Consider the following 26,200-nt stretch of genomic DNA (forward strand, 5'->3'; position numbering starts at 1 on the left):
CTGCCTTTATTCACTGGGTGCACTTGGGCGCATGGTTCAACCTCTCTGCTCCTAGCTTCCTGGGCAATAGGATGAAGAAGGAGGGTGGGCCTAGGGGTAGATAGGGTTGCTACCTCCCCAGGGGGCATTCTAGGATTCTCCACTTCTAGGCAGGGTGTTACACCTTCCCAGGGCTGGACTGGGCACCTGTGCTTTGGGAACCACCCAAGTCCTCTTGCCACTTCACTCAGTCAAAACCCTGTTCAGCTGTTTCCCCTCTGAACCCTGGGCTGGGCAGCGCCTGCATCAAGTCGCCAGCAGTGGAAAGAGCACATTTGTCACTGTCTGGCAGAAGGTCACTCCTCCCCTAGGTTCTGCCTCTTTAGCTCCTTTGGCCTCGCCTAGCGGGTGAGGGCCTGAGGCTTGGGCATCGCCTTCCCTCCCCGAGGCGGCCACCACGGTCCTCAGGGGCCGCAAAGTCTCCTCCAGTTCTTGGCCTCCATCCAGCTGCCTCGGGTCAGAAGGGGTCCCCGCCGGGAAAATGAGGCCCCTTTGGGGGGCTTCTAAACCTGTCCAGGCTGCCGCGTCGGAGCCCTCGGCCCTCCTAAGCCGCAGTTTTCGGTTTACGTATCTCCGCCTCGGGCGCTGGGCGGGCGGGCGTCCCCCGGGAGAGATGAATGAGGGAGGAGGAGCCCGGGGGCGGGGCGCCGCCGAGGAGCGGGGCGGGGCCGCGCAGGGCAATTCGGCCGCTGGCCGCCTCACCCGCCCCGCCTCCTGCCGCAGCCGCGAGGCCCCGCCCCGGCCCGCCCCTCCGCCCGCTCCCCAGGCAGCCGCGGCGCGGAGCCGGTGCCGGAGCCGGTGTCCGAGAGGCGGCTGCGGCGCCGCGAGCCCGGAGCCCACCTGCCCGGGCCCGCTCTCTCTGCCTCTGCCTCCCGGGCCAGCGGCGGCCGCGGGCGAGCTCGCGGGGCCCGGCCGCCCCCAGCCCCAGCCCCGCTGGGCCCCGCCTCCCGCCGAGTGCATGAGGTTGACGCTACTTTGTTGCACCTGGAGGGAAGAACGTATGGGAGAGGAAGGTGCGCGGGACGCGGGCAGGGCCGGGCGCCGACCTGGAGGCCTGGCGGGCGGGGGCGCCTTCCCTGGGGGCGGGGGGCGCGGGAGGGGGCCGGGCCGGGCCGGGCCGCTGCGGAGGCCGGGTTTGCCCGGAGGCCGCGCCCCTCCTTCCTTGGGCGGGGGGATGAGCTCGACCTTCTGAGGCCCGCAGGCCCCTCCCTGACACGCTCCTACCCAGTTTCCCCTCTTCGGCCCCGGGTGGGCTGCCCTCCCGAGGGCGGAGAGCCCCTCCTCCCTTTCTTCCCCGCCTTCCCCTGTCCCCTCCACCGACGACCATCCCGTTAGAGCCACAGGCAGTGTCCCCGGCCCCGGCCCCCATCAGCAGGCTGCGTCCACCGGAGGCTTGCCTCAGGCCACCCTTTATCTGGTCTTTAACTGAGTCTGGAAAGAAAGAGGCTCTAGGGAAGCCGCAGCCCTTGGTCAGTGTCGCCGTGTGGCGCCTGCTTGGCTCTGTGACCTTGAGCCAGGTGCTACCTGCCGGGCCTCAGTTTCCCCGGCTGTACAGTTGGGGACCGAATAGTTGGTCCCCGGTACTGGTGGCTGGGCGCCGAACAGGCAGAGCTTGGCTGAGCCTCCAGGGAGTCCTTGGCAGTTTGCTGGGGCCCCCACCCCCTCTCTCCCTACAGTCAGTATTGGCTGGGAGGATGACGAATCCCAGCCTCCTCTTCAGTCCCTTACCCCTTACTGAGGCTCAAGACTTGGGATTCCACCAGAGTTAGGGTATGAAGACCAGACCCCCAAAGCCCCCCCCCCCAGCCCAGAGCAGGGTCAGGTCTCCTTCCCCGGATTTCCTCAGTTGCACCATCACGTAGGCCACCTGGTCCTGACTAGACAACCTCTAGCCCTGCCTTCCACCAGGGCTACTGCCAGCTGGCCCACCAGGCCCCCGAAGGCCTACTTGGAGCAAGAGCCCACCTCACTATTGCCCCTTCGCCCCTACCGGGGGTCCCTGGGTCCTCATGGAGGGGCAGGCCATGGTCTGGGAGGCTGCTGTATGATCTAGCAAGCCTAACCTCTCTAGGCCTCAGTCTCCCCGTCCATACAATGAGGAAGAACAGGCCTGGAAGATCTTCCAGGGCCCACCCAGTTCCAATCGTGCCAGGCTCCAAGGATGACTAAGCATGCCTACTGACTAGCTTGTGGAGGTGCCAGGCTCCCTGGAGCAGGTGTCTGAAGAGTGCCCAGCTCTGCAGTCCCAGCCTCTGGTCAGGCCAGGACATAGCGAAGGCTCATTTGGGGCTGGCACCTCTGGGCTTCCTGCCTTCCCCTCCCAGGGGTTTCAACTCAGGATGCACCAATCCAGTCCTGTCTAGTCCCTACCTGGACTTGAAAGGTCTTCTTAGTAGCTTTTTCTGAGCAGGCAGGGGAGGAAAGGAGCTGTGACAATGTCACCCGCTGCCTTACTTCTAAATCCTGCTGCTTTCTGACTCCCTGTTTACCTTGAGTTGAAGAATGCTATTGCTGGAGAGTGGACATCTGATCCTCTTCTTCAGTTTACAGCCAGTTTATAGATAGGGAAATTGAGATCCAGAGAGGCTTGGTAATTTCGCCAAGGTCTTAGCAAGACTCTCAAACCTACCTCCTTTCTCCTTCAGCACAGTGACTGCCCAGCCTGGGTACGCTGTGTGGGTGTACACAAAGATTTGTGCAGGTGCATGTGGGGTCAACAGGGCAGGCTGCGCCTACACCAAACCGTGACTCTGCTAAGAATGGTTCCTGGCTCCCTTTCCACCCCTGCAGGAAGTGAGTTGCCCGTGTGTGCGAGCTGTGGCCAGAGGATCTATGATGGCCAGTACCTCCAGGCCCTGAACACTGACTGGCATGCAGATTGCTTCAGGTAAGGTGGGCTGGCCAGGGATGGAGTACCCTAAGCAAGACCTACCAAAGACAAGCGGCTAGGCAAGCAATCTGGGAGAGCTGGCTACACTCCCTGGTGCTGTCTCTTGACTTCCAGCAAGTCCTTGGCCTCAGTTTCCCCATCTGTAAAATAGGCATTTGTACTAGAAGATCCCTAAAGGCCTCTCTGTTTTGTCATTCTATACCTCTTTGGAGAGGAGGGGAGAAACCTGTCTTTCCACCAGTATTACCAAGGCCTGCAGGCACCTAGGCAGGGGGAGGAGGGGGAGAGCAGTGCACTCTTGCCTTCTGGATGCTCATGCTCCAGGAGAGGAAGGGAGACAAACATAGTCTTGGGGTAAGTTGGGCCTCCTTCACTGGGCCCCAAGCTGGTTGTCAAGATATGTAGCCCAGACACTAACTCTCAAGTGTTGGAGAGAGGGGTCAGGGCTGTGGCTGAGCACATGGGACCCAATGGAACCATAATTAGAAGCAGGATCAGGGATAGCCTTAGAGTTGGTTCTACAGCCAGAGTTGGGGGTCTCAAAGGATGTGAGATTTCCCACATGGGAAGGAATTCCAGGCATGAAGGAGTTCCAGGCAAAGGACCCAGCAGGGGCAAAGGGAGTGACAGGGCCTGGCTCAGTCAGTGAACAGCACAGTTCAGGTGGAAATGCATTGCAAAGAGGGGAAAGTGAAGTTGGGAGGCACAGCTGGGGTCAGGGCATCGACCACCAGCTGATGGAGGGGTTTTTTTGGTGGTGTTTTTTTTTTTAAGAATAATGTTTAACATTTTCTACAATTTATTAAGGACCAGGCACTGGTGTAAGGATAGTTATATATTGCATTTTCTCCATTAGTTGAGACACAGAGGGGTTAATTCTTTTGACCAAAGTCTCACAGCCAGTGAGTGAATGAATACACAGCACCCACACCACTGGCTAGTGAGGCGAGAAGAGAGGTAGGCCCCAGGCCCTGGGACTCCCAGGCAGTGGTTCAGGAGGTCTTCAGGCAGCAGGGGATTCTCAGTAGGCAGAGAAAACCACGTCTGCATAGACAGGAAGGTGGGATAGCATGGGCAGTTGAGGCAACGGGAATAGCTCCTTTGGTTGGAATAGATTGAGCCGAGGGATGCAGTGAGGAGGCAAACTTGTGATTGATTTGTGAAGGGCCCTGAACACCAAGATAAGAACCTTTTGAGGGTAGTAGGAAGCCAGCAAAGGGATCCAGAAAGCAGAAAGCAAGGGAGGGACGTGGGTGGAAGTGCTATTGAAAAGTGCCATCCCAGTGGCAGATGGTAACTTGGCAGGGAAGGGACTGTCACAGTAGTTCAGGGATCTGTACTTAAGGCCTGACCTAAGACAGTGACTAAGAGTGGAGAGAATTGCAGATTTAGAAGGGACAATGTTTGGCAATTTTTAGTCATATTAGCCACCATTTATTAAGCACTCTTTTAATGTCATTTCATTAAACCTTTGACATAACCAAATGAAGTACCATTATTTGCCCAGTTCGTATGTGAGAAATCAAGTACCTTACTGAAAGTTGCAACAGCTAGAGCTGGGACTTGAACCTATGTCTGTCTCATTCCAAATCACTGCAGAATTGAAGAGGTGAGGGGCCTTGGAGTGGGGCTGGGGGCTGGTGAACAGCAGGGGCTGAATTGAAAGTGGTCTGGTTTTTGCCCTGGTGCCGGGGAGGGCAGTGGTCTGTTGGCTCTGGTGGAGTCAGGAGCTGGGTTAGTGATGAGTTGTGCCCTGTCCCTGTTGAATTGGAGGTGCAGTGGACTATCCAGGGTGGCAGTGCCCTGCCCAGAACTGGCCAAAGTCGTCTGAGGCCAGTCAGAGGTGAGAAGGCCAGAGAGAACAGCCCGCTTAGGGCTGGCACAGAGATAGAGGGGTAGGGGGGTTGAGATGGGGCCAAGAGAGATCAGGGGAAGAACTTTAGGGGCCCCTGTGCCTCTGGTGGGGAGGGAGATGGAGCCTTAGGAGACATGCGGGAGGGCCAGGAGTATAACCGTGCAAGCCACAGGAGTAGAGTAGAGGGACAGAATGCATGGAACCTAGCTTTGAAGGGTCCCTGCCCTGCATAACCAGGAGAGGGGTAAAGCCCCTGGTGGAGACAGTAGGAAGAAGGCATATTTGGGTTATCCCTGGTATGACCAGCACAGGGAAGGCTTCCATGGTGAGGAGGGCCCACAGGCAGTAAGAGCCACAGGTTCCACAGTGTGGCTTGCACGAGTGTTCTGACCCAGTGGTGTGGTTCTCCCAACAGCCCCTAAAACTGGTGAGGCCAACAGTGTCCACATCCCATGACAGTTAGAGAAGCAATTCAGACAGGAGTCACTGTTTGCCTGGTCCCCATGGCTAGTAGGCATCCAGTCTGGCTCTCAATGGGATGCCCAAGGCTCCAGATTCTGCTTGGTTTCTCCCTGGAAGCATCTCAGTGCCATGAGATAGGGCTGGCACCAGCCCCTGGGCTCTGAGGCCTTGCAGTGGGAGAGTTGCTGTGGGCACACAGGATGCCTCTGGCATTAACACTGGGTGTCATTGTCACCCTAGGCCCCCCTTTCTCTGTTCCAGGCACCCCAACCCTGTGGACCTCTCCTCCTGGAAGGTTATGGCCAGACTCAGAGTGGTCCAGGCTTCCCTTTGGCCCAGCTTCTGCCTTTGGGAGGTCCCTTCCCAGCAGCCTGCAGTGCTTGAGCCCTGAGGCTGCTGTTGCTCTGACAACATCTCCCCGGAGACTGGGTGGGCTGGCCCTGGGTGAGGAGAGATGAGCACACAGCTGGCACTGTGGGTCTGAGCCTGGGCCAGAATGCAGCCTCCCCCTCTTCGGGGGACGATTCAGACAAGGAGGACAGATTGTTCATGAAAGTTGACCTCTGTTCTCTTAGGGGCAGCACCGGAAGAAGCAGCTACTTTTGAGCTTGTCCCTGTCCCCAGAGAGCCCTGAGCCCTCACTGCCTTTAAGTAGAGACCAAAGAGCATGGAGTGTGCCTTGGTGTGTAAGGCTGAGGGCAGAGTGACTGCCACAGCCTCCCTGCCTGCACTGGAGTCCCGGCAGAAGGCCCTTCAACTGCTTCCTGTTGTGGGCTCAGACCAAGTCGTCCGGCACCCACATTGCTGCATTCTCCTCCCATGCTGGTGGCCACGCTGGCCCCACCCTCTGCAGCCTCCAATCCTGCGTGCCTGGAGTAGGATGGGGAAGCAGCTCGTAGGCCCACCCCTGCCCGTGCACTCCCCATTAGGCCTCCAGAGCCACTGGAGCTGTGGGGAGCTGCGGGGAGCTACAAAAGGATGCTGGCCTCGCCCCTGAGAAGAAGGCGCTGCTTTAGAGGGGCCAAGTAAGTGGAAAGTCCCTTCCCCACCTGTCCCAGACCTTAAACAAGGCTGTGAGGACTCGGGCTAGAGGTAACCGTGGGACAGACTGACCTGGGTCCTGCCTGTGGGACAGGAGAACTGAAACTCTTGGTCACTGTTGGCCTCCTGTAGAGAGGAAGCAGGCCGCTGCTGAAGCTTCTGGCCTTTTTGGTACAAAAAGCTTCTGTCTCCATGAGGCTGGTCCTCCAACTACTCCTTCTTCATCTCTGATGTCCAGGGATGTGGCCCTGGTTAGAGTGCACCTGTGGGAGGAACGGACCTGTCATTGCAGAGGTTGCCACTGCCTCTCAGGCCAGCACTCTTATGCCCTCCCAATGCCTGAGCCTGGCTTTGTCTTCTGCTCTCAGGGAGGGGTACCCTGTACAGGGCAGATAGACAACTGTCCTCTCTGTCTGTCCCTAGGCCATTTCTATACACACTTAGTACCTGGCACTCCTCTCTTGATGTCCTTCGTGGGAGCAGGGGCATGTGTAGGGCAACCCTAAGAGTTAGGCCTACCTGCCCTACCTGCCTCCTCTGGCTTCTGGCTGGATGTGGACCTGAGGGGTGAAGAGATCGACAGGGTCAGGGCTCCTGGGTGCCTTCCTTTAGCAAAGGTCCATCAAGGCCACAAGTGCCAGCCACCCAGCTGCTACGTGAGCCTGGACTAGAATCCCTGTTTGAGATGGAAGTCCCCTGTCCCCTGTCTGAGATAAGAGGCCCAGCTGGGGGGCCCTGGAGCAATTCTGAGGATGCTAGGAGTGGGAGCTGCTCCAGATGGAGTGTACAGAGCAGGTCTCTCTGGTGGGAACCACTTATGTTTTCTTTGGGGTCCAGTGTTTGTGGATGCCTGGCCTGGGACCTCAGAGCCCCGCTGCGGGTTAATGGTAAAGACTGGTGGGCCAACAAAGGCTGACTGTGCAGGCTGGGGGGATGGGGGCTACCTAGCCAGGCCTTTGAGCAGGCTTCAAGGAAGTGGTGACCAGGTTGCGATTACACTCACAGAACTCTTGGATGAGTCAGTGTGGTCGGGTCTTCCAGGGCTGCTGCGGTGATGAATGTTTGTGAAGTAGGAGTTTGTGAAGCAGTGGGAGTTTGTAGGTCGTTGAAGAGCATTCTCTCCCCTGGAGGAAGGCAGCTGCTCCTGAGCCTGACCAAGTCCCCACTTCCTGCATCCTGGCAGCCCGGAAGTGAGGGGGAGACTCCTGTGGTGACACTCCTGTGACATGATGTGTCTGGTTGGTGGCAGGGTGAAGTGAATCACTGATCAGCACAGGGCATGAGGGGCCTCCCCAAAGTCAGGGTGTAGTGCTTGCACTGCCTGCGCCTCCCCCCTACCCCTTCTGCCGTGAGATGCCCACCTGCATGGCCCAGGGCAGGAAGGGTCGGGAGGGTGGGGATGACGTCAGGGCTCTGGTCCAGCTGCTGCTTCTGCTGCCTCCTCTGCTGCCTCCTCTCACAGCCCAGGGCTGTCTCCCCAGGCCCTCCCTTTCCACTCCTCCCCCCTCTCTCATAGGGAAACGGCATCAGACCTCCATTCTGAGAGCACCCCCACACACACCCTGTTTCTGAACCCAGGCATTTTATGCCTTCCCTGCCCCTGCCCTTGCAGCTACTTCCCCCCACCAACCTGCCCTACGCCCTCAGGCTCCCAAACAATGGGGAACAGGCTGTATCCATCCTCTTAAAGGGACAGTGTCCCACCAGCACTCTTGGTTGCTGTCCTCTCTCTCGGCATCCCCAGTTCCCTAGTTAGGGAGCAGTGAAAGAAGGCAGGCTGTGTAGAGTGGAGGGTTCCCTGGGGAATGGAGCTATCTCACTCAGGTCCCAGTCTTTCTTGCCCCCTTCTCCCCTGGATTATTTCCCTACTGAGCCATAAGCTCTGAGCCTGGGTCTGTCTGTCCCTTTGTGACCTTGGCACATCACCCAGAGGGCACAATCAGCAGCAGAGCTGGATGGGTTCTCTGTATGGTGTGTCCTCTGGTCCCTAGGACCCTGGGTCAGGTTCTTGAAAACATGCCCCTGAGGGCTCACTGGGATCCGCATTTCTGCATTTGCTCATCCTGATTTAGCTGGGCTGTTGGTGCCTACCCACTGGGACAGACACTTGAGTGGAAAGAGTTCTAGCTAGCTCCAGGCCTATGGGATGACACCAAGAAGCTAATATATCATTCCTCTCCATCTGCTCTTCAGGGGCCCCATCAGCTAGGCCTCCCTGGTAGACCCTGGTGATGGGGCAGGGGGATTGTGGCTCTGATGATCCTGCACATCTGGGCATCCTCCATACAGCACTACTACTCTTCTGAAGGAAGGTGTGGGGACTAAGGCTCTGGTTGAGGTGGAGGGAGGGGCCATGCTGCGCTGCCCCTTAAGTCCCCTTCTTGTGACTGACAGCACCTGTAGGGCTGACTAGGGGCTAGGAAATCAGTAGATCCCATCTAGACTGATCCTAGAGGGTCACTGCTGAGCTGAACTCCTGCCTCATACCTTAGTGGAACAGGGAGTGGCTTTGTGTGACCTTGGGCAGTTTAAAGGCTGTAAAGCTCATCTGCCTCATCTGTAAAATGAGGATGCCCATTGCTACCTCATGGTGGCCTGTGAGGATTAAGAAAATTCAACCAAGACAGTGGGAAGGTGCTAGCATTTAGTAGGTCTTCACAGCTCAACAGGTCACTTTTATATACGTCAGATGGCTCAAGCTGCTTCCACATTGCTGGGGTGGGGAAGGGGAGAGAGAGAGGGAGAGGGAGAGGAAGCTGACCAGACTAGAGGAGTGGGGCCTGTGGTTTGTTAGGCTCACCATCTCAATCCTGGTCTCCCTGGTTCCATTTCCCCCTCCACCTGGTTGGTGACCAAGAGCAAGTCGCTTGCCCTCTCTGGGCCATCTTTCTTACATGACTAGGGATAGGGGTGCAGATGAGGAGTACTGCTCACTGGGGGCTAGTAGGTAGCCAGACATTCTGGGTGCAGAACTGCTATGGGTGGTTGTGCAGGCTGTGCACTGCAGAGGCTTCTGGTCAAGGGGCCATGGGGGGCTGAATCCATCCCTGACTTCACTTGCTAAGCCCTGTGCTCCAGTGCAGGCTGCCTCTCCCCAAAGGGCACACCTTTTTCTAATTCTCACAAAGGTGCCTATAGATTGTGAGCAGACCCAGCTATGGAGGAGGGGTGGGAGTGGGCCATGCTAAGTCCCAGTTCCTCTTTCACTCAGGTGTTGTGAATGCAGTGTCTCCCTCTCACACCAGTACTATGAGAAAGATGGGCAGCTCTTCTGCAAGAAAGACTATTGGGCCCGCTATGGCGAGTCTTGCCATGGGTGCTCGGAACACATCACCAAGGGACTGGTCATGGTGAGCACCCCCTGCCCCGCTTGCCCACCTTACCTGGTCTGTGCGTGTATGTCCGTGTGTTCGTGTCCATGTCCATGTCCTCACAGATTTCTCTGCTCGAGGTCTCTCTCCCATCATCTCTCTTGTTCTTCTTTTCACTGGTTCTCTAATTCCCCCATGCCTTCTTAGCCCGTTTGTCTGTATCCCTCAGCCCCCTTTCTTTAGAGCCAGCTCTGTCCAGGAGCTCAGCAGCTGACCAACCAGGCCCTCAAAGTTTTTTTGGGGCTGCCCTTCTGAGAGAAGGCCAAGCGGAGGAGATATGGGAGCTGAAGGGGCTAAGTTGGGTTGTCCTCCCACCCCTCTGCCAGGTGGCTGGGGAGCTGAAATACCACCCCGAGTGCTTCATCTGCCTCACATGCGGGACCTTCATTGGTGACGGGGACACATACACACTGGTGGAACACTCCAAGCTATACTGGTGAGTGCCCTGGCCCCTGTCTGAGTCTGCTGTGCCCACCTATAGCACAGGTCTCCCACACCACGGCCCTTTCCCTGCCCATGTGGGGCAGTCATTAGAAGTGACTGGGAAATGTGACATAAGAGTCACACCGAGAAAGCCTAAAGTAATACATCAACCTTTCTTATTGATGTATTACTGCAGTGCAGTTCTGGTACCCACCACTGACCCTACAAGTTTAGGGCCCAGTCCCCAACGAGACCCCTTACTTGAGACAAGTTGAAGGGTCCCTAAGCCACTCCCACTTCAGACCAGCTAGTTACAGATCAGGGATTCCCACAACCCCCTCAGGTTTGATAATTCACTAAATGACTCACAGAACTCTGAAAGTACTATAATTACGATTCAGTTTTTTATAAAGGGTACAAATCAGAACCAGCCAGATGAAGAAACGCAAAGGGCAAGGTCAGAGAGGGTCCCAAAAGCAGAGGTTCTATGCACCCTCCCCATGGAATCAGGACATGTGACCCCCCACCTCAGCACCAGAGTTTTTTTGAGGTTTCATTAGGTAGGCAGAATTGATTGAATAATTGGACACATGATTGAACTCAATCTACAGACCCTCTCCCCCTTTCTCAGAGGTTGGACTAGGTCAAAGCCCCAACCTTCTAATCACAAGATTGGTCTTTCTGGTGATTAGCCCCCATCCAGAATCATCTTGTTAACATAAACTCAGTGTGGTCTGAGGTCAGGAAAAACAAAGACACTCTTATTCCAAGGATTTAGAGCCCCTTTCCCAGAAACCGAGAACAAAGACCAGAGAAATTAGATTCAAGGGCAGCATGGCTTGATCCCAAATGGACTTTTAATGACTTACTCCTGAACTGTATTTAACCCCAGGCCTCTTTCTGGTCAGTTTACAATGTTACAGGAGTAGGCAAACCCAGGAAGACTGAGCATCAGTGAGGAGCAAGGGTAGGGCTGCACATGCTCAGTTTCTGCTCCCAGTCCACCAGGCAGCTAAGGCCCTCCTCCCCCTGTGGGGAGCAGTAAGGAGATGAGCGGGAGCCTGGGACTTGGGGGTGGGGAGTGGTGATGCTGGTGACTGCTGATGCTCTTTTCTTTCCACTGTTTGGGTCCCTACTGCCTGTGGCTCTTGCAGCGGGCACTGCTACTACCAGACTGTGGTGACCCCCGTCATCGAGCAGATCCTGCCTGACTCCCCCAGCTCTCACCTGCCCCACACAGTCACCCTAGTATCCATCCCAGCCTCAGCTCATGGCAAACGTGGCCTCTCAGTCTCCATCGACCCACCTCATGGCCCACCAGGTTGTGGCACGGAGCACTCCCACACCGTCCGCGTCCAAGGGTGAGTGGCTGGCCTGCCGAGGCTGCAGCTGGTGTGGTTATAGCCCTGGATACTTTAGATGGGTAACCGACTCTGGGACTGGGGCTCTGAAAACGGGTAGCACTTAGGTCCATATAGAGCCCAGCTCTGACACCCTGGTGTACCAGATGCCTGGTTCCTCTAAAAACCATTACAAATGCTAAAAAAATATTTTTAACTATTTTCTTTAATTCATGTATGATCTAATAAGAAGGAGAAGTAACCAGGTCTGGAATAAGTGAAGGAGGGAGCCCGGGGTGTCAGCAGAATACTAAAGGTAGCCATGCTTTGAGGGCAAATCTAAACTGAGTGAACTTAAGCTTCACTTTTCAAGTTCTTTCACGGCTGGGTTTCTCAAAGCTTTGACCTGCTAAGGAAACTAGTCTAATAAGAGAGCTGTTCCCTCCCCCACTAAGCTTGAACCCCAAGAGGGCTCTCAAGGTGAGGATGAATGAGAAATAAACCATACCTTTCGTCAGCCCCCTGAGAACTGTAAAATAAACTGATTTGAACCTGAATGGAAGGGGAGAGGGTATCTAAAAATTTATAGATTTGGGATTGCAAACCAAATTCATATATCTGGGTGTTTCAAAAAACCTTAAGGCAAAATTATAAAAGTTTAAAGTGCTTCCCAACTGATAGTGCTCCCAAGCCCTGACAGAATCAGATGCAGATCCTTTCTGAAGAAACCCACTTTCAGGCTTCATTGAATTTACTTAGGTTAGTGTTTCAAGGATCATGAGCAATTCAGTCAAAAATCACCGGACATATATCTAAGGAAGCAAGGCATTGTGAGCAAAAGTTAGCAGAAACAACAAGAAGCAGAACCTTAAAACCTCTGATATTGGAATTATGAGACATAATATAAAATAATTATGCTCACTGTGTTTTAATAAAAAAGAGATGCTTGAAAAATGAGTAAAGAGTAATAAACTTGTAAAGGAACCAAATATAACCCCTAGAAATGAAATGTATAATTATTAAAATGAAAATTTTAATGCAAGCATTTAACAGTGGAGTAGGGTTTAATACAGCAGGAGAGAGAAGCAGAGACACAAAAAGGTGAAAACTGTGAAAGAGAGATTAAGCCACATGGAGGACAGTGAGAGGATCAAATCATTTATTTGACCCCAGAAGAGGAGAGAACTAATGGGAGAAAGGCACTATTTGAAGATGTAATGGCTGAGAACTTCCCAGAACTGATAAAAGACACCAATCCACAGACTCAAGCCCAGTAGATCCTAAATAGCAAGATAGAAAGAAATCCAAGCATAGATCACACCATCTAGTGAAACGACGCAAAAGAAAAGACTTTCAAAGTCACCATAGAAAACAGACAAATTACCTCCTAAAAAGGACTGACGGCTGATTTCTCAACAAAAACCACGTAAGCCAGAAGTCAGTGAAATGATATAGTTAATGCACTGAGCAAAAAATAAAAATCAACCAAGAATTCTGTACTTGAAAATATCCTTCAAGAATGAGGGTGACATGGACATGTTAAAGCAGACAAAACCAAGATTTGATACTAGCAGATCATCCATAAAGAAAATTCTAAAGGCTGTAGAAAGATCTGAGATGCCAGAAGGAATGAAGATCAGGGAGCCAGCCCAGTTACCAACACACTGTGATGTTGAGCAGCTCCTTGACCTCTGTGGGCTTTTGGGTCTTTTGAACAGTGAGAAAATTGGACACTTGGAGCCTTCTAAGATTTCTCCAAGGCCTTCATTGACTTCTTGAGAAGCAGTTTTAAATGTCTCCCATGTCCCCAAGTCTGGACATGGGAACCAAGTGCCAGCTTCCATTGGATTCAGTGAACTTTCTCACATACCTGCTGGGTACCAGGCACCATGCCTAGGAGCTGGTAAGAAGTGAAGGTGGTACTGGGGAAGGAGGATGCTGTCGGGCTTAACTCTCCATCTCCACCCCCAGCTTGAGCATCTGCCAGGCCAGCAGCTGCCTTACATACAGAAGTAAGCAGACAGACTGTGAGAGAGATGGGGAAACTCCCAGACCAGCTGGTCCCTGACAACCAAGCAGAATTTTAGAAATAGAGAGCCAATGGCACCTCCCCCCTATCTCCCTTACTGGCTAAGCATTCTTTCCAGACAGCATCTGCTTTCCAATTTCTGCAAAACCACCCCCTTCTCAGAAACTCCTAGCTTGCCCTAAGGCTGCTGACTGGATTTACTTGTTTTAAGTGAGTCTTAGTTGACCACTTTTCATTTTGTTTATAGCAGCATTTTAAGGAAAGTTTAATTTATCTGTGACCCAGCCCCCTGCTGCCTTAACAGGAGACTGAAGGAGGGGAAATGGGGAGTCTAAGGAATATATTTTTTAGGCTCTATCCGTGAGAAGCTCATATCAATGAAAATATATTCATTGTTTTTTCAACTTTTTATCTTGAAATTTACAAATTGACAGAAAATTTGCTAAAAAATAGGTATATTGAATACCTATACACCTTCACCTAGGTTCACCAGTTTTAATTTTTTGCTGCATTTGGGGTATATGTGTATATCTCCCTCTACATTTATGTGTGTGTATACATATGTATTCTGACTTATGTTTATATATACATATATATGTACATATTGTTGTTATTTACTAAATCATTTGAGAGTAAGTTGCAGATACTATTGACCCTTCCTCCCCCAGAAAGGCTCCTAAAAACAAGGACATTCTTACATAAATATCAATTGCATATAATCATGACATTTAGGAAATTTAAGATTGATACAGTACTTTTATCCAATATGCAATCCATATTCAGATGTTGCTAGATGTCTCAGTACTGTCCTTTACAAGTTTTCCGCAATCCAGGATCCAGTCCATGATCATGCATTTCACTGAATCCTCATGTCTCTTCAGTCTCTTTTAAATTGTGACAGTTCCTCAGCTTTTCATTGTCCTTCATGACATTTATGAAGAGTGCAGGTCAGTTGTTAAGTGGAATGTCCCTCCATTGGTTTTGACTGATGTTTCCTCTTTATTAGATTTAGGTTATGCATTTTGGCCTGATACCGCATAAGTGCTGCTGGGTCCTTCTCTGTGCTCTTTATTGGGGATGTCAGTTTTAATTCCTGGACCAACATGCAAATAATCCTCTCAGATGTAAAGGATTTTTTTTCCTCTTTGTAATATAATCAATAAGTCATTTATGAGATTTGACTGTAAATATCCTGTCCCCCAAGGACCTTTCACCAAATGGTGCTGGCATCCATAGATGATGCTTATCTGCATCAGTTATTACCATGATGGCTACAAAATAGTGATTTACTAACTCTGTTCTTTCTTCTGCATTTATTACCTGGCTTTCCCGTATAAGGAAGCGCTCCCTCATGTGAGAATATGCTCTTGATAATGAAGTTTTTTTATGAGTCTGTTTTCCTTAAAGTCCTCAGTCTCTTCTCTGTCCTGCCCCGCCCCCCCTTCCTACCTCAGGGCAGAGGCAAAGTGAACATTCCTTAAAAAGCTTTTATGAAGACAAAAGGAAAGCCAGATAATTAACACCAAAGAGTTAAAAGAAGCAATTAAATTTGGCAAATTGGCCATTCCATGAGTTAGCTTATAGCCAGCTAAGCAAGGGCGTCATCCCATCTCCACTCTACAACTGTGGCTCAGGGCAGTCTACTAGCGTCTTCCTGCTGATTCCCAAGGGATGGGAGCCTTCACCTCATCTTGCAGGGCAAGTTTGGGAGTCAGGTAGGAAGCCAGTAGATCCAGACCCTTTTAAGACTCATGACATTTGTCTGCCCCAAGCATACCAGGAAGTTTGGAGAATTGGTCTGTTCTCCACGGCAGAGACAATGCTCTGTTGCACAGGAGCCCCTGAGCATCTAGTGTGGGGCATCAAATGCCTAGGGGTGTGCCACCTTTTCCAGTTTTACACAGCAGAAGACATCAGTAATTAGTTTCAGAATTCTTCCAACCAAACCAGAACTCAGGGTTCTGGACCATTGCCACCTACTGATAACACAAGATAGAACTCACCCCAATCTGATTCCTTTGGCCTTAGTTTCCTCTCAGGGTTCTAGAGGGTAGGCAGGCGGGCAGGGCTCTGACCACTGCCCTGTGTCCACAGAGTGGACCCAGGCTGCATGAGCCCAGATGTGAAGAATTCCATTCATGTTGGAGACCGGATCCTGGAAATCAACGGCACACCCATTCGGAACGTGCCCCTGGATGAGGTATGGGTCCTGAGTCTGGTAAGCAGGATTGGAGGTGGTACCTTCATGCCTGGCCCCCACCACCTGGGACTCACCTGTCCACACACCTGCTCTCCCCAGATTGATCTGCTGATCCAGGAAACCAGCCGCCTGCTCCAGCTGACTCTTGAGCACGACCCGCATGACACACTGGGCCATGTGGCAGGGCCTGAGCCCAGCCCCCTGGGCTCCCCAGCTCCCACTCCCAGTGGAGAGGCAGGCAGCTCTGCCCGGCAGAAACCTGTCCTGTAAGTCAGCCCTGCCTCTTGGTGTATCTAGGTACTTTCACTGATTCTGGACCTCGGGATGAGGCCTGATCCCCACCCTCCAGTCGCTCAGTCTGTGAGGGAGTCACCCCTGCAGAAAAGCATGCCAACAAAAGGTGCTGGGGACTATGAGGAAGGAAAGGTAGTGAGAAGTAGGAAAACAGGTGGAAGCAGCTCCCCCAGCTGGGGATTGCAGAGCTTTCCAGGGTGGAGCAGCACCTTGACTTCAAGGAGCAGCAAGCGAGTAACTCAGGATGATGGGAGCATTGGGTGTGGTTTGGGAGGGGTGGGTTTCAAGGCAGAAGCTAATTGCAGGGCTTTAGATGTGGCAGGGGTCCTTGGACCTTGTCCATGTCACAGGGCCTCACTGAAGGGTGTTGCAGCAAAGTGATATTTCCCAGAGACCACTCTGACCCCTGTGTGGAAGGGTACCCAAGACCAGAGGAAGCTAGAGGACTGTTGCAGTGGTCCAGGTGGGAGGGTGCCCTGTACCATCTTGCAGGGGGTTGCAGGACATGAGAAAGAAACCCAGAAGCAGCCTGGTCTTCACTGTACTTCCTGTGGGCCCGCTCAGGAATCCTGATAAAGACTTGTGGAGCAGGCAGGGGAACAGCCTTTACTCTCTGAAATAGTGATGTTGAGATTATGTATTTCCTCCTCACCTGTGTTTGTCTAGAACTCATGCCGCCCTGTAAGGCCACCTGTATTGCAGGGTTATGGGCTTCCTGGGCAGATCATCTGCTTCTGCACCCCAGGACCCAAATGCTAGGAGACAGTTTATCTGACCCAAAGCCACCAAGCAGAGAAGCCCAAGGACAAACATTCCAACCAAGGGCACCTGAACAATAGTGGGCCTCAAACAGGAAGGCTGAGCAGGATGGGCACCAGGTGCTGGCATCAGGATTGGGAAGTCTTGTGACCACCCCAGGAGAGCTGTCCTGTGCTACCTTCTCAGAACGAATGACTAAGCGTAGACTGACATAGATGGGAGCATGACAGGCAAGCGAAAGAGGACAGGATGAGGCCTAGCCTCCCCCAGGGGGCCTGAGCCAGGTGTCCACCTGCCCCTGGTGGCACTGGGCATGTGTGTGTGCCCTCAGGAGGAGCTACAGCATCGACAGGTCTCCAGGTGCCAGCTCGCTGGGCTCCCCTGCATCCCAGTGCAAGGACCTGGGACGCTCTGAGTCCCTTCGCGTGGTCTGCAGGCCACACCGCATCTTCCGGCCGTCGGACCTCATCCACGGAGAGGTGTTAGGCAAGGGCTGCTTCGGCCAGGCCATCAAGGTACAGGGCATGCTGGGCAGGGACGGGCCAAGAGTGGGAGCAGGGGGGCAGTTTGGGTGCGACCTATCAGTCCTGCCTTCTCCCACCAGTGCCTCCAGGAATCCACATGGAAGGGGCTTCTAGACTCCCTAGCCAGTACTCAACCTCCACCTGGGTCTTCTTGAGCTAATGAGGGGGAGGGAACCTACTCCTGATAGACCTAGAACTTTTTTTTTCTTCTTTTTTTTTTTTTTATCTTCACCAGAGGACATTTTTTCTATTGCTTTTCAGAGAGGGTGGAAGGGAGAGAGAGAGAGACATCGATGTGAGAGAGACACATCGACTGGTTGCTTCCTGCACGCCCCTGACCAGGGCCAGGGATTGAGCCTGCAACCGAGGTATGTGCCCTTGGCTGGAATCAAACCTGGGACCCTTCAGTTTGCGGGCCAATGCTTTAACCACTGAGCCAAACCAGCTAGAGCTAGACCCAGAACTTTATATGGAGGAGGTTGGTGGAAGGTGGGGGGTGGGAAGGCAGCCCAGCCAGACCCAGAAGGCCTCGTACTGAGCTTGATGCCAATCCACTCAGGACTCAGGACTGCTTTCCCCTTCATACTTTCCCCAGAAGAGATAAGCCCTTTCCTGGCTCTCCTGTCACTGGCTATGACTAGGCTAGAAGATTCAGGATTATACAGAAGGTGCTGGTCAGGTCACCCACGTGCTCTTGTCCAGATAGGCCCTGGCCCCCAGCCCTTGTCCCTGGTCCCTGGTCCCATTGCCAGGGGAGGTCTCTGGTAGAGATACCATTCTGCCTCCGGGAGACAGCCCAGCAAAGCACAGTAAAGAGAGCAGGCTTCTGGGTCAGGTGGTCCTGGACCCAAGCCCCAGCCACCCCCCTTCCCTGCCAACTGGGTGACCTTGGGCCCTGCAAGGAAACTTCCCTGCACCTTAGTTTCTTCATCTATGAAGGTATTAAGTTCAATGCCCTTAAGGGCCAGGATATCACATGAAATGTCTGTGAAAATCCTGAAGCTGACTGTTCATTTCCCTGGCATGCCTAGGGTAGGGATGGGGCTCTGAGAAGTCAGGCTTAGAGCAGAACCTCTGTCTGTCTATCTCCATGCCTCGGTGTCCCCACGCAGGTGACACACCGGGAGACGGGTGAGGTGATGGTGATGAAGGAGCTGATTCGGTTTGATGAGGAGACACAGAGGACATTTCTCAAGGAGGTCAGTGAGTGGAACTGCTACACCCTCTTCACCAGATTTCCCCACCCCTTTCCACCATTGTGAGCCAGTGGCAGAGGGCCCCAAGAGGATGTGATACTTAAGTCAGACAGTGAAAGAAGAGACAGTATCTGCCAGGAGTGCAAGAAGGGCAGGGCCACCCCTAGGGGTGGGAGCAGCTCGAACAAAGCACAGTGACCAGGGGGTGTGGCGGGAGCCCAATGGGGTGGGGAGGCTCCCCCGTCTATGGCACTGTCTGTGGCCTCTGGTGGGACAGTGGAGGGAGATGATGTGTGCACAGCCCCAGGCACAGCGTGTTTGCTCCCCACCAGGTGAAGGTCATGCGATGCCTTGAGCATCCCAATGTGCTCAAGTTCATCGGGGTGCTCTACAAGGACAAGAGGCTCAACTTCATCACTGAGTACATCAAGGGGGGCACACTCCGGGGCATCATCAAGAGCATGGTGAGTGCTGGGCTGCCCAATGCAGGGCACCTCCCCTCTTTAGTAGGGTCAGCCTCTGGTCTCAAAGACCCTCCAAACCCTGATTTGGAATCCAGTAGAATTGCGCTGACTCCATCCAAAGCCGGGAAAAAGTTGGGGCCCAGAGAAGGGTGACAGCTATGCTGAGGGGACACAGGCTGGTTTGGATTAGTCATCCTGCAGGGCCACATGCCAGACCCAGCCATACCTGCCATAGGTCAAACACCTGAGGAGAGGCCTCTTCCTGTTACCTCTTCACAGTGGGCCTTTGTTTTGCTTTTGGTGAAACCAAATCATTTGTACTGTTTGCCATGGTCCATAAAATTGGAAAAAATTACAAAGCCATCTTTAGAAACAAAGTACTTGGAAGGGAGCTTCCAGAACACTCGTGCTGCTGGCACTGCCTCTGGGATCCAGTGCCAGGCCCATCTCAGTGTCACCCTAAGACCTCAAAATCCTGTCCCCCTCCCACGCTCGCCGCTGATTCCTTGCCCCTCGGCTGAATTACCTGATGTTGCCAAAATGTCTCTCCTGCGGGCTCCTAACAGAGCTTCTCAGAAGGGATTCTGTGGTCAAGTGTGATTTAGAAATGCTGGGCTACACCAGCTTAGGCCTCCTAACTGCACGCTGAGCCTTTAATACGCTCTGATGTCATCCTCCCGCTGGAGGTCCCCAAGGGAATGAGGTGAGGGAAGAAGCTGTTTCCCCAAATGACTGAGCCCAAAGCCCTGCTCACCTGAGTGACATGGCCAACACTCTGCAGGTGACCTCACCAGGCCCATCTATCTATGATGGTCCATAAAAGTAGGTTCAGATTTTTTAAAAGCTTGAAAGAGTGGGGTTTTGTAGAAGATAAAAAGAGCTTTTTTTATTCTCAGAGGTGGAGGATCAGGAAGTACAGAGGAGAATTCCCCACCCCCTTTACTGTTTGAAATCAGTTCTGCTGGAAAATTGTTTTGAATTATGCACCCCCACCCATTAGAAGGAACAGGTGTGGGTGCAGAAGAGAGTAGAGGTCCCTCTAGGACACTTGTCCCTACTGCCTCTCTCTTACCCATTTGTCCCACCACTGGCCTCATTGGCCCCTCCTGGCCATTGTCTGTCCACCCCCAGGACAGCCAGTACCCATGGAGTCAGAGGGTGAGCTTTGCCAAGGACATCGCTTCGGGGATGGTGAGTAGGTTTTGGCTCTGACTTACTGTGTGTGAGCTGGGTGATCCAACCCCACTTATAAAATCATTCTCTCTGCTAACCTAAAATTCCACAAGGAATTTGGAAACGAGAGCCACAAGGAAGCTTTGAGAGTGGGCAGAGGGGACCAAATGGAGAGTGGGAAGAGCACCCCCCAACTGGCCTGAGTAGGGGAGATGGGAGCCTCTGGGGACCAGGGCTGGGGTCCTTCAGCACAGCTGCCTCCTGACCTCTATGCCTCCCACCCCCAGGCCTACCTCCATTCCATGAACATCATCCACCGGGACCTCAACTCCCACAACTGCCTGGTCCGTGAGGTGAGCAGCCTGGGCCTGGGAGGGGGGGCAGCAGGAGCCCTGTCCACCACACTCCTAGCCTCAAGGTGTTCTCTGAACTGGGTTCCCTGGGTAGATGCCCCTAACTCCAGTTTGGCCCCAGGGAAAGCAACTCAAGGCCAGGAGGCAAAGACCTTGCTATGCCATTTACTTGCAGTGTGGCTCCAACTCTCTGAGCCACTGACATTGCAGGTTGAAGGAGGGTCTGACAAATCAGTGAAGGAGAAATTGACGTGTAACCCGTAATGGACCAGGAGTCTGGCATTCACAGAGAATGGCCCATGGCAGAGTGGCCAGGCCTGCACCAGGCAGCACTCACAGCTGTGAATCTAGAGTAGGACCTGGGCATGTGGGCTGCAGTGGTCAGGGCAGGCTTCCTGAAAGAAGCTTTGGAGGGACATACTTAAGTGGGGTGGTGATTGAAGGACCACAGGCTGTTCACAGAAAGCAGAGGAGTGAGTGACTGACCTTGCCCAACTGGAGAGGTTTCCCGGGGCTGCCATAGCAAAGACCATAGACTGGATGGCTTAAAAGAAAAGAAATGTATTCTTCTGGGTTCAGAAACCAAAATTCCAAAAGCAACGTGCTGACAGGGTCGGTTCTGAGGGAGAATCTGTCCCCTGCCCCCAGCTTCTGGTAGCTGCTGGCGTTCCTTGGTTTGTAGCTGCATCACTCCCCTTCTCTGCCTCCATCTTCACATGGCCTTCTTCCCTCTGTGTGTCTGTGTGCCCTTTTATAAGGACAATAGTCATTGGATTTAGGGCCCACCCTAATCTAGTATGACCTCATCCTAACTAATTGTATCTGCAAAGACCCTATTTCCAAATTAGTTCACATTGAGGTTGTGGGTGGACAGGAATTTTCTGGAGACATGATTTATCACACTACAGACAGGTAGAGATCCAGTCCCGGAGGAGGAGGTTCTCCAGACAGGTGATTGCCCAGTGAATTCAGTACAGGAAGAGTGTTTCTGATGGTGGCAATGAGACATGCAAAGGCCCAGCAATATCACATTCAGAAAGCCATATTGTTCACTGTCCAGTGAGGGTCTCAGCCCTCTGGGAATGTCCCAGCAACTCTGGGATCCTCTGGGCTGTGGGAAGCAGTGGACAGTGAGCACAGAGAGGTGGTTGAGACTAGATCACAGACCTCCCAGGGAGGGGGCTTAGAATGCCCCTGCTGGCAGTGGGTATCACTGCAAGGTCCAGCCCATATGCTGGGCATGGTGAAGACAGAGTGACCTATCACATCCTTGAGAATCTGATGAGAGTTGTGAGTCCTCCTGTCCCCAGAATTCATCTATGCACAACCAAAACCTTTGCCTATAATTTGGAGCTTCTGAGAATCCAGTGGTTGCCCTGGCTGGTTTCCCTAGAGCTGTTTCCCATAGCAGGGTCTGTGGACCCCCTGTACCATTAGATCCTATGAGACTCATTGAAAGTGCACAGTCCTGAGCCCCTCACCTCAGGCCTCCTGAAAGGGATGGGGCAGGAACCACCATTTGAACAGTCCTGATGGACCCTGGTCTTCAAGAACCACTGCTCAGGGGTCTGAGGAACCCAGGTCAGGATCCCTCAACTAACCTTCACCTGGTATTACACCTGAGGAGATGGAGCCCTTAGAGGGACTGTGTCACTTGAGGCCCCATCGAGGTGAGCCCAGAATGCAAATTCATCCCCTCACCCATTTGCCATCTTTGTAGAGTTTTTTCTAGGTGACTGTCCACATTTGTGTCCCTCCCAAAGGCAGCACAGGGTCCTTCCCTTCAGAGTGAGCCTGGCTCTAACTCCCACCTGTCTGGGGCCCTGCCACCTCAGCCTCTCTGTGCCCAGTCTTCGGTGTCCACCTAACAGTGGCTAATCCTGGAGCTGGCAAATAGGGTCCAGAATTCCAGGGTCCCAGACACCAAGCAAAGAGGCTTGGCCTTGGGGCACTCGGAAGACCTCCCCAGCCCCCTGACTTGGCACTGTGCCCTAGGCCTCCCTGCCTGTCTATCATCTCTCAGGAGGCTCCGTCCCTGATACTACCATCTTGGTAGATGTAGCTGTCAGCATCTCAACTCTGCCAGGGTTCCTACAAACCTAAAACAGGAGAGCCAGGGGCTCAAGAGCCCTGGGTTTAAATCCCAGTCCTATCATTGACTAGCTGGGTAGCCTTGAGCAACTTTCTTAACCTTTCTGGGCCTTAGTCACCTCATCTGTAAGGTAACATGTACTAGATTGTTGGAGAATCAAGAGATAAATAATAAATAGGGGAGTGGGGCCACACTGGTATTTTCTGAAGCTTTGGGCAGCTCCATTTGCAAAGAGCAGAGGGCTTTGGGGAAAGAAGGAGGTCCCTACCCTACACCTGAGCCCCTCTGAGCAGTGGGGTTGCAGCTGCTGTCTGTGGATTCATGTGGGGTCCGGGCTAGGAACAAGTAGCTGGTGGTGGCAGGAACATGCTCAGTGTGGCCCTGCCTCCTCGTCACCCCAGAACAAGAATGTGGTGGTGGCTGACTTTGGGTTGGCACGGCTCATGGTGGATGAGAAGACTCAGTCTGAGGACCTGCGAAGCCTCAAGAAGCCAGACCGAAAAAAGCGTTACACGGTGGTAGGCAACCCCTACTGGATGGCACCCGAGATGATCAATGGTGAGTGGGTGGCCCCACCTGTCACATCTCCCTGGGACCTGGGAATCCCAGGCAGAAGAGCAGCTGCCCAACCCCTGGCCTCGGCCTCTTCGCTTCTTCTTTGGGTCCTGTATTATTTTCTCATTGCTGATGTAACAAATTACCACACACTTGGCTTAAAACACACAAGCTATTGTGTAGTTATGGAGGTCAGGAGTCCAATATCAGTCTCACTGGGCTATAGTCAGTTGTCATCAGGGCTGGTTCCTTGAAGGCTCTAGAGGAGAATCTGTTTCCTTCCTTTTTCCAGCTTCTAGAGGCTGCCTCATTGCGTGGGTGATGGCCCCTTCTTCCGTCAAGGCCAGCAGCCAAGCATCTTCTCTCTGACGTCTGTGTCCAGTGTCACATCTCTTTCCCTGACTCTGACCCTCCTCCCTCTCACATAAGGACCTCTGTGATTACATGGCTCACCCCAGTAATCAAAGATAATCTCCCCATCTTGAGAGCCTTAACTTAATCACACCTGCACAGTTCCATATAAAGCAGCATATTTGCAGGTTCCAGGGCTCAGGACATGAACATCTTTGGGGGCAGTTACTCAGTCTAGGACAGGCCCTCTCTCTCCCATTCCCTTTCTTTTATCAGGCCTGTCACACAGTGGTCCCATGTATGCCTAGACCGTGGGCCATAAAGCCCCTCCACAGGCAGGTGGCACGCAAACACAGGGTCAGGGCAAGCAGACCCAAGGTCATCTCAGTGCCAGCTCTGACCAAAGTTAGCATAGCCCCCCAAATAACTTCACCTGTAAAGGGGGGTTAACATCCTCTATCTTTAAGGGGCGGTGTGAGGATTAAATAAGGCTATAAACTAGGCAGCATTCCGTAAATGAGTGGCTGTATTGATTGTTTTTAACATCGTGAGGTAAATGGTATTCTTCCCATTTTACAGATGAGGAAACAGGCTTAGAGAGTTCCTGAAGCTGGTGTAACAAATTACCACAAACTAGGTGGCTTAAAACAAAAGAAACTTATTCTCTCATGTAAGGTTCTGGAAGCCAGAAATCTGAAATCCAGTAGAGCTGTGCTCCCTGTAGAGACTGTCGGGGAGAGTTCCTTCCTTGCTGCTCCTAGCTTCTGGTGGCTGTCTTGGCAATCCCAGGCTTTAGGCCACGTCATTCCAATCTCTGCTTCCATCTTCCCATGACCACTGCTTCCTCTTCTATGTGTCTTTTCTTCTCTCTTATAAAGACACTTGTGATAGCATTTAGGGCTTGCCTGAATAATCCGGGATTATCTCATCTCAAGAGCCTTAATCATATCTGCAAAGACCCTCTTTCCAATAAAGGAACATTCATAGGTTCCAGGGGTTTGACACAGTTTTCTTTCAGGGCCACCATTTAGTCCATGACTTGTCTGGAGTCATATAGTTTGTCAGTGACCTCGCTGGGCCTGGAACCCCTTGCCCAGAGCTCTCCTCCTCACCCCCCAGAAGTTTGCTCATACTTGGTGGTGTCGGGGCAGAGCATCTGCTTCCTGGTCTTGGCCTGCTGGCAGGGCATCCACTCGGCTCTCCAGTCCCTGGCCCAGCCCTCCTGCTAGTTGGATCCCTGTCCCTGCATCACCCTCTAACAGTCAGTCTCTTTGTCTAGGCCGAAGCTATGATGAGAAGGTGGATGTGTTTTCCTTTGGAATCGTCCTGTGCGAGGTAGGTACAGGGGTGGGCAGCAGTTGGCATCGGGCTGTTGGCTCCTCCCCATTCCCCGCCCTCCCACGCTGCAGGCTGGAAGTCTGCAGGGGCCTCGGGCTAGGGATGCTCCTGGGAACTGGGCTGCCCACAGCAACTTGCATCTAGGTCCAGTGTGACCTGCCCTCAAACCCACCTGGGTGGCACCCAGCCCCAAGGGCTGCTGGGTAACTGCTGGCCCTCTGCTATACAGATCATTGGGCGGGTGAACGCTGACCCTGACTACCTGCCTCGCACCATGGACTTTGGCCTCAATGTGCGAGGCTTCCTGGACCGCTACTGCCCCCCAAACTGCCCCCCGAGCTTCTTCCCCATTACCGTGCGTTGCTGTGATCTGGACCCTGAGAAGAGGTGAGTGGTGTGGGGCTCAGCTTGGGCAGCCTTGGGGGTAGGCTGACCCCCAGCAGAGCCAGAACCCACCGTCCCTCTCCCCTGACCTGTCATCCCAGGCCCTCCTTCGTGAAGCTGGAGCAATGGTTGGAGACCCTCCGCATGCACTTGGCTGGCCACCTGCCACTGGGTTCACAGCTGGAGCAGCTGGACAGGGGCTTCTGGGAGACCTACCGGCGTGGTGAAAGTGGACTGCCTGCCCACCCCGAGGTCCCTGACTGAGCCCGGCCCACCTAGCAGCCCCTGTCCCCACTGCGGAGAATCCAGCCTGCACCAGATTTCTCTGCAGGAGGCAGCCGGGTGTGGAGCTCTCAGCGGGCAGCGGGCACCCAGACCCCTCCCCAGCACCAGGCCCTGACTTGCCTCTTCCTACCCTGTGGGCTGTGGCCCCTGCCCTGCCTCTGCCCCCAGCCCAGAGCTGGCCTGGCTGCACACACACCATCACCTCGCCCCGCCTTACCTCTGTCTCGGTGGGGCTGCCCCCTCTTGCTTCTCCTTGCATGAGCTGGAGGGTCCATGTGAGTTGTGCCCCATCCCACACCCCATCGCCCCAGCCATCCTGCACACGCTCCACCTGTCTGCAGCTCCTCCAAGGCTGGAGGACAGCTTCAGACCATGCCATGTCACGGCTGGGTACACAGGAAGGTGTGTGTCAAGGAAGAGGCTGTGTTCACAGGAGCCATAAGGGAATCTGGGGCCTGTCACCCCCTACCCCCAGGGGTGTCTAGTTAGTAGCAGGTATTGATAACTATCCAAACCCCCAAAGCAAAGAGAGGTCTGCTCCTATAAGGGGACATCCTTGCTGGCTGGGCAGCAGCCCTCCTTGCTTTGGGTCTTTTTGTTTCTTTATTGAAGCCACTTTAGTGAGAAGCAGGTACTAGGCCTCAGGGTGAAGGGAGGGTCCCTGGGCCAGAGCTGCTGGAAGGAGCAGCAGAGGGGGTTGGGCAGAGAGGACAAGGCAGGTGTCCACCAGCATCCCAGCCCCCTGAAGTTCATCTCAGTGCCCCCTCCTGGACCTCTCCCCG

The 26,200-nt window shown here is 53.4% G+C and overlaps 1 protein-coding gene across 2 annotated transcripts; it reads left to right on the forward strand.

The window, feature by feature from the left end:
- The first annotated feature begins 971 nt into the window (after nt 1-971).
- LIMK1 (LIM domain kinase 1) lies at nt 972-25,936 on the forward strand. 2 transcript variants are annotated; one of them, XM_087815601.1, is made up of 16 exons: nt 972-1,052; nt 2,830-2,926; nt 9,499-9,637; nt 9,985-10,094; nt 11,236-11,442; nt 15,545-15,650; nt 15,750-15,916; nt 17,035-17,218; nt 18,340-18,426; nt 18,756-18,887; nt 20,019-20,078; nt 20,348-20,413; nt 22,907-23,063; nt 24,691-24,746; nt 24,979-25,136; nt 25,235-25,936. In XM_087815601.1, the coding sequence occupies exons 1-16, from the start codon at nt 998-1,000 to the stop codon at nt 25,395-25,397; spliced, it is 1,944 nt and encodes a 647-aa protein (XP_087671727.1). In that variant the 5' UTR covers nt 972-997; the 3' UTR covers nt 25,398-25,936. The 2 variants fall into 2 exon arrangements, with proteins under 2 accessions (XP_087671727.1, XP_016054516.2); XM_016199030.2 differs by lacking the exons at nt 972-1,052; nt 2,830-2,926 and adding an exon at nt 6,160-6,271.
- The last annotated feature ends 264 nt before the right edge of the window (nt 25,937-26,200 follow it).

Source organism: Miniopterus natalensis, chromosome 3, assembly GCF_054644295.1.
Source record: "Miniopterus natalensis isolate mMinNat1 chromosome 3, mMinNat1.hap1, whole genome shotgun sequence".
NCBI lineage: Eukaryota > Metazoa > Chordata > Mammalia > Chiroptera > Miniopteridae > Miniopterus > Miniopterus natalensis.

Bases quoted from the DNA above. Each gene is read 5' to 3' on its own strand.
- LIMK1 (XM_087815601.1), top strand. From the start codon at position 998: ATGAGGTTGACGCTACTTTGTTGCACCTGGAGGGAAGAACGTATGGGA. The intron at 15,917-17,034 runs GTAAGTCAGCCC...GTGTGCCCTCAG, and splicing joins GCCCGGCAGAAACCTGTCCT to GAGGAGCTACAGCATCGACA. The intron at 25,137-25,234 runs GTGAGTGGTGTG...CTGTCATCCCAG, and splicing joins GATCTGGACCCTGAGAAGAG to GCCCTCCTTCGTGAAGCTGG.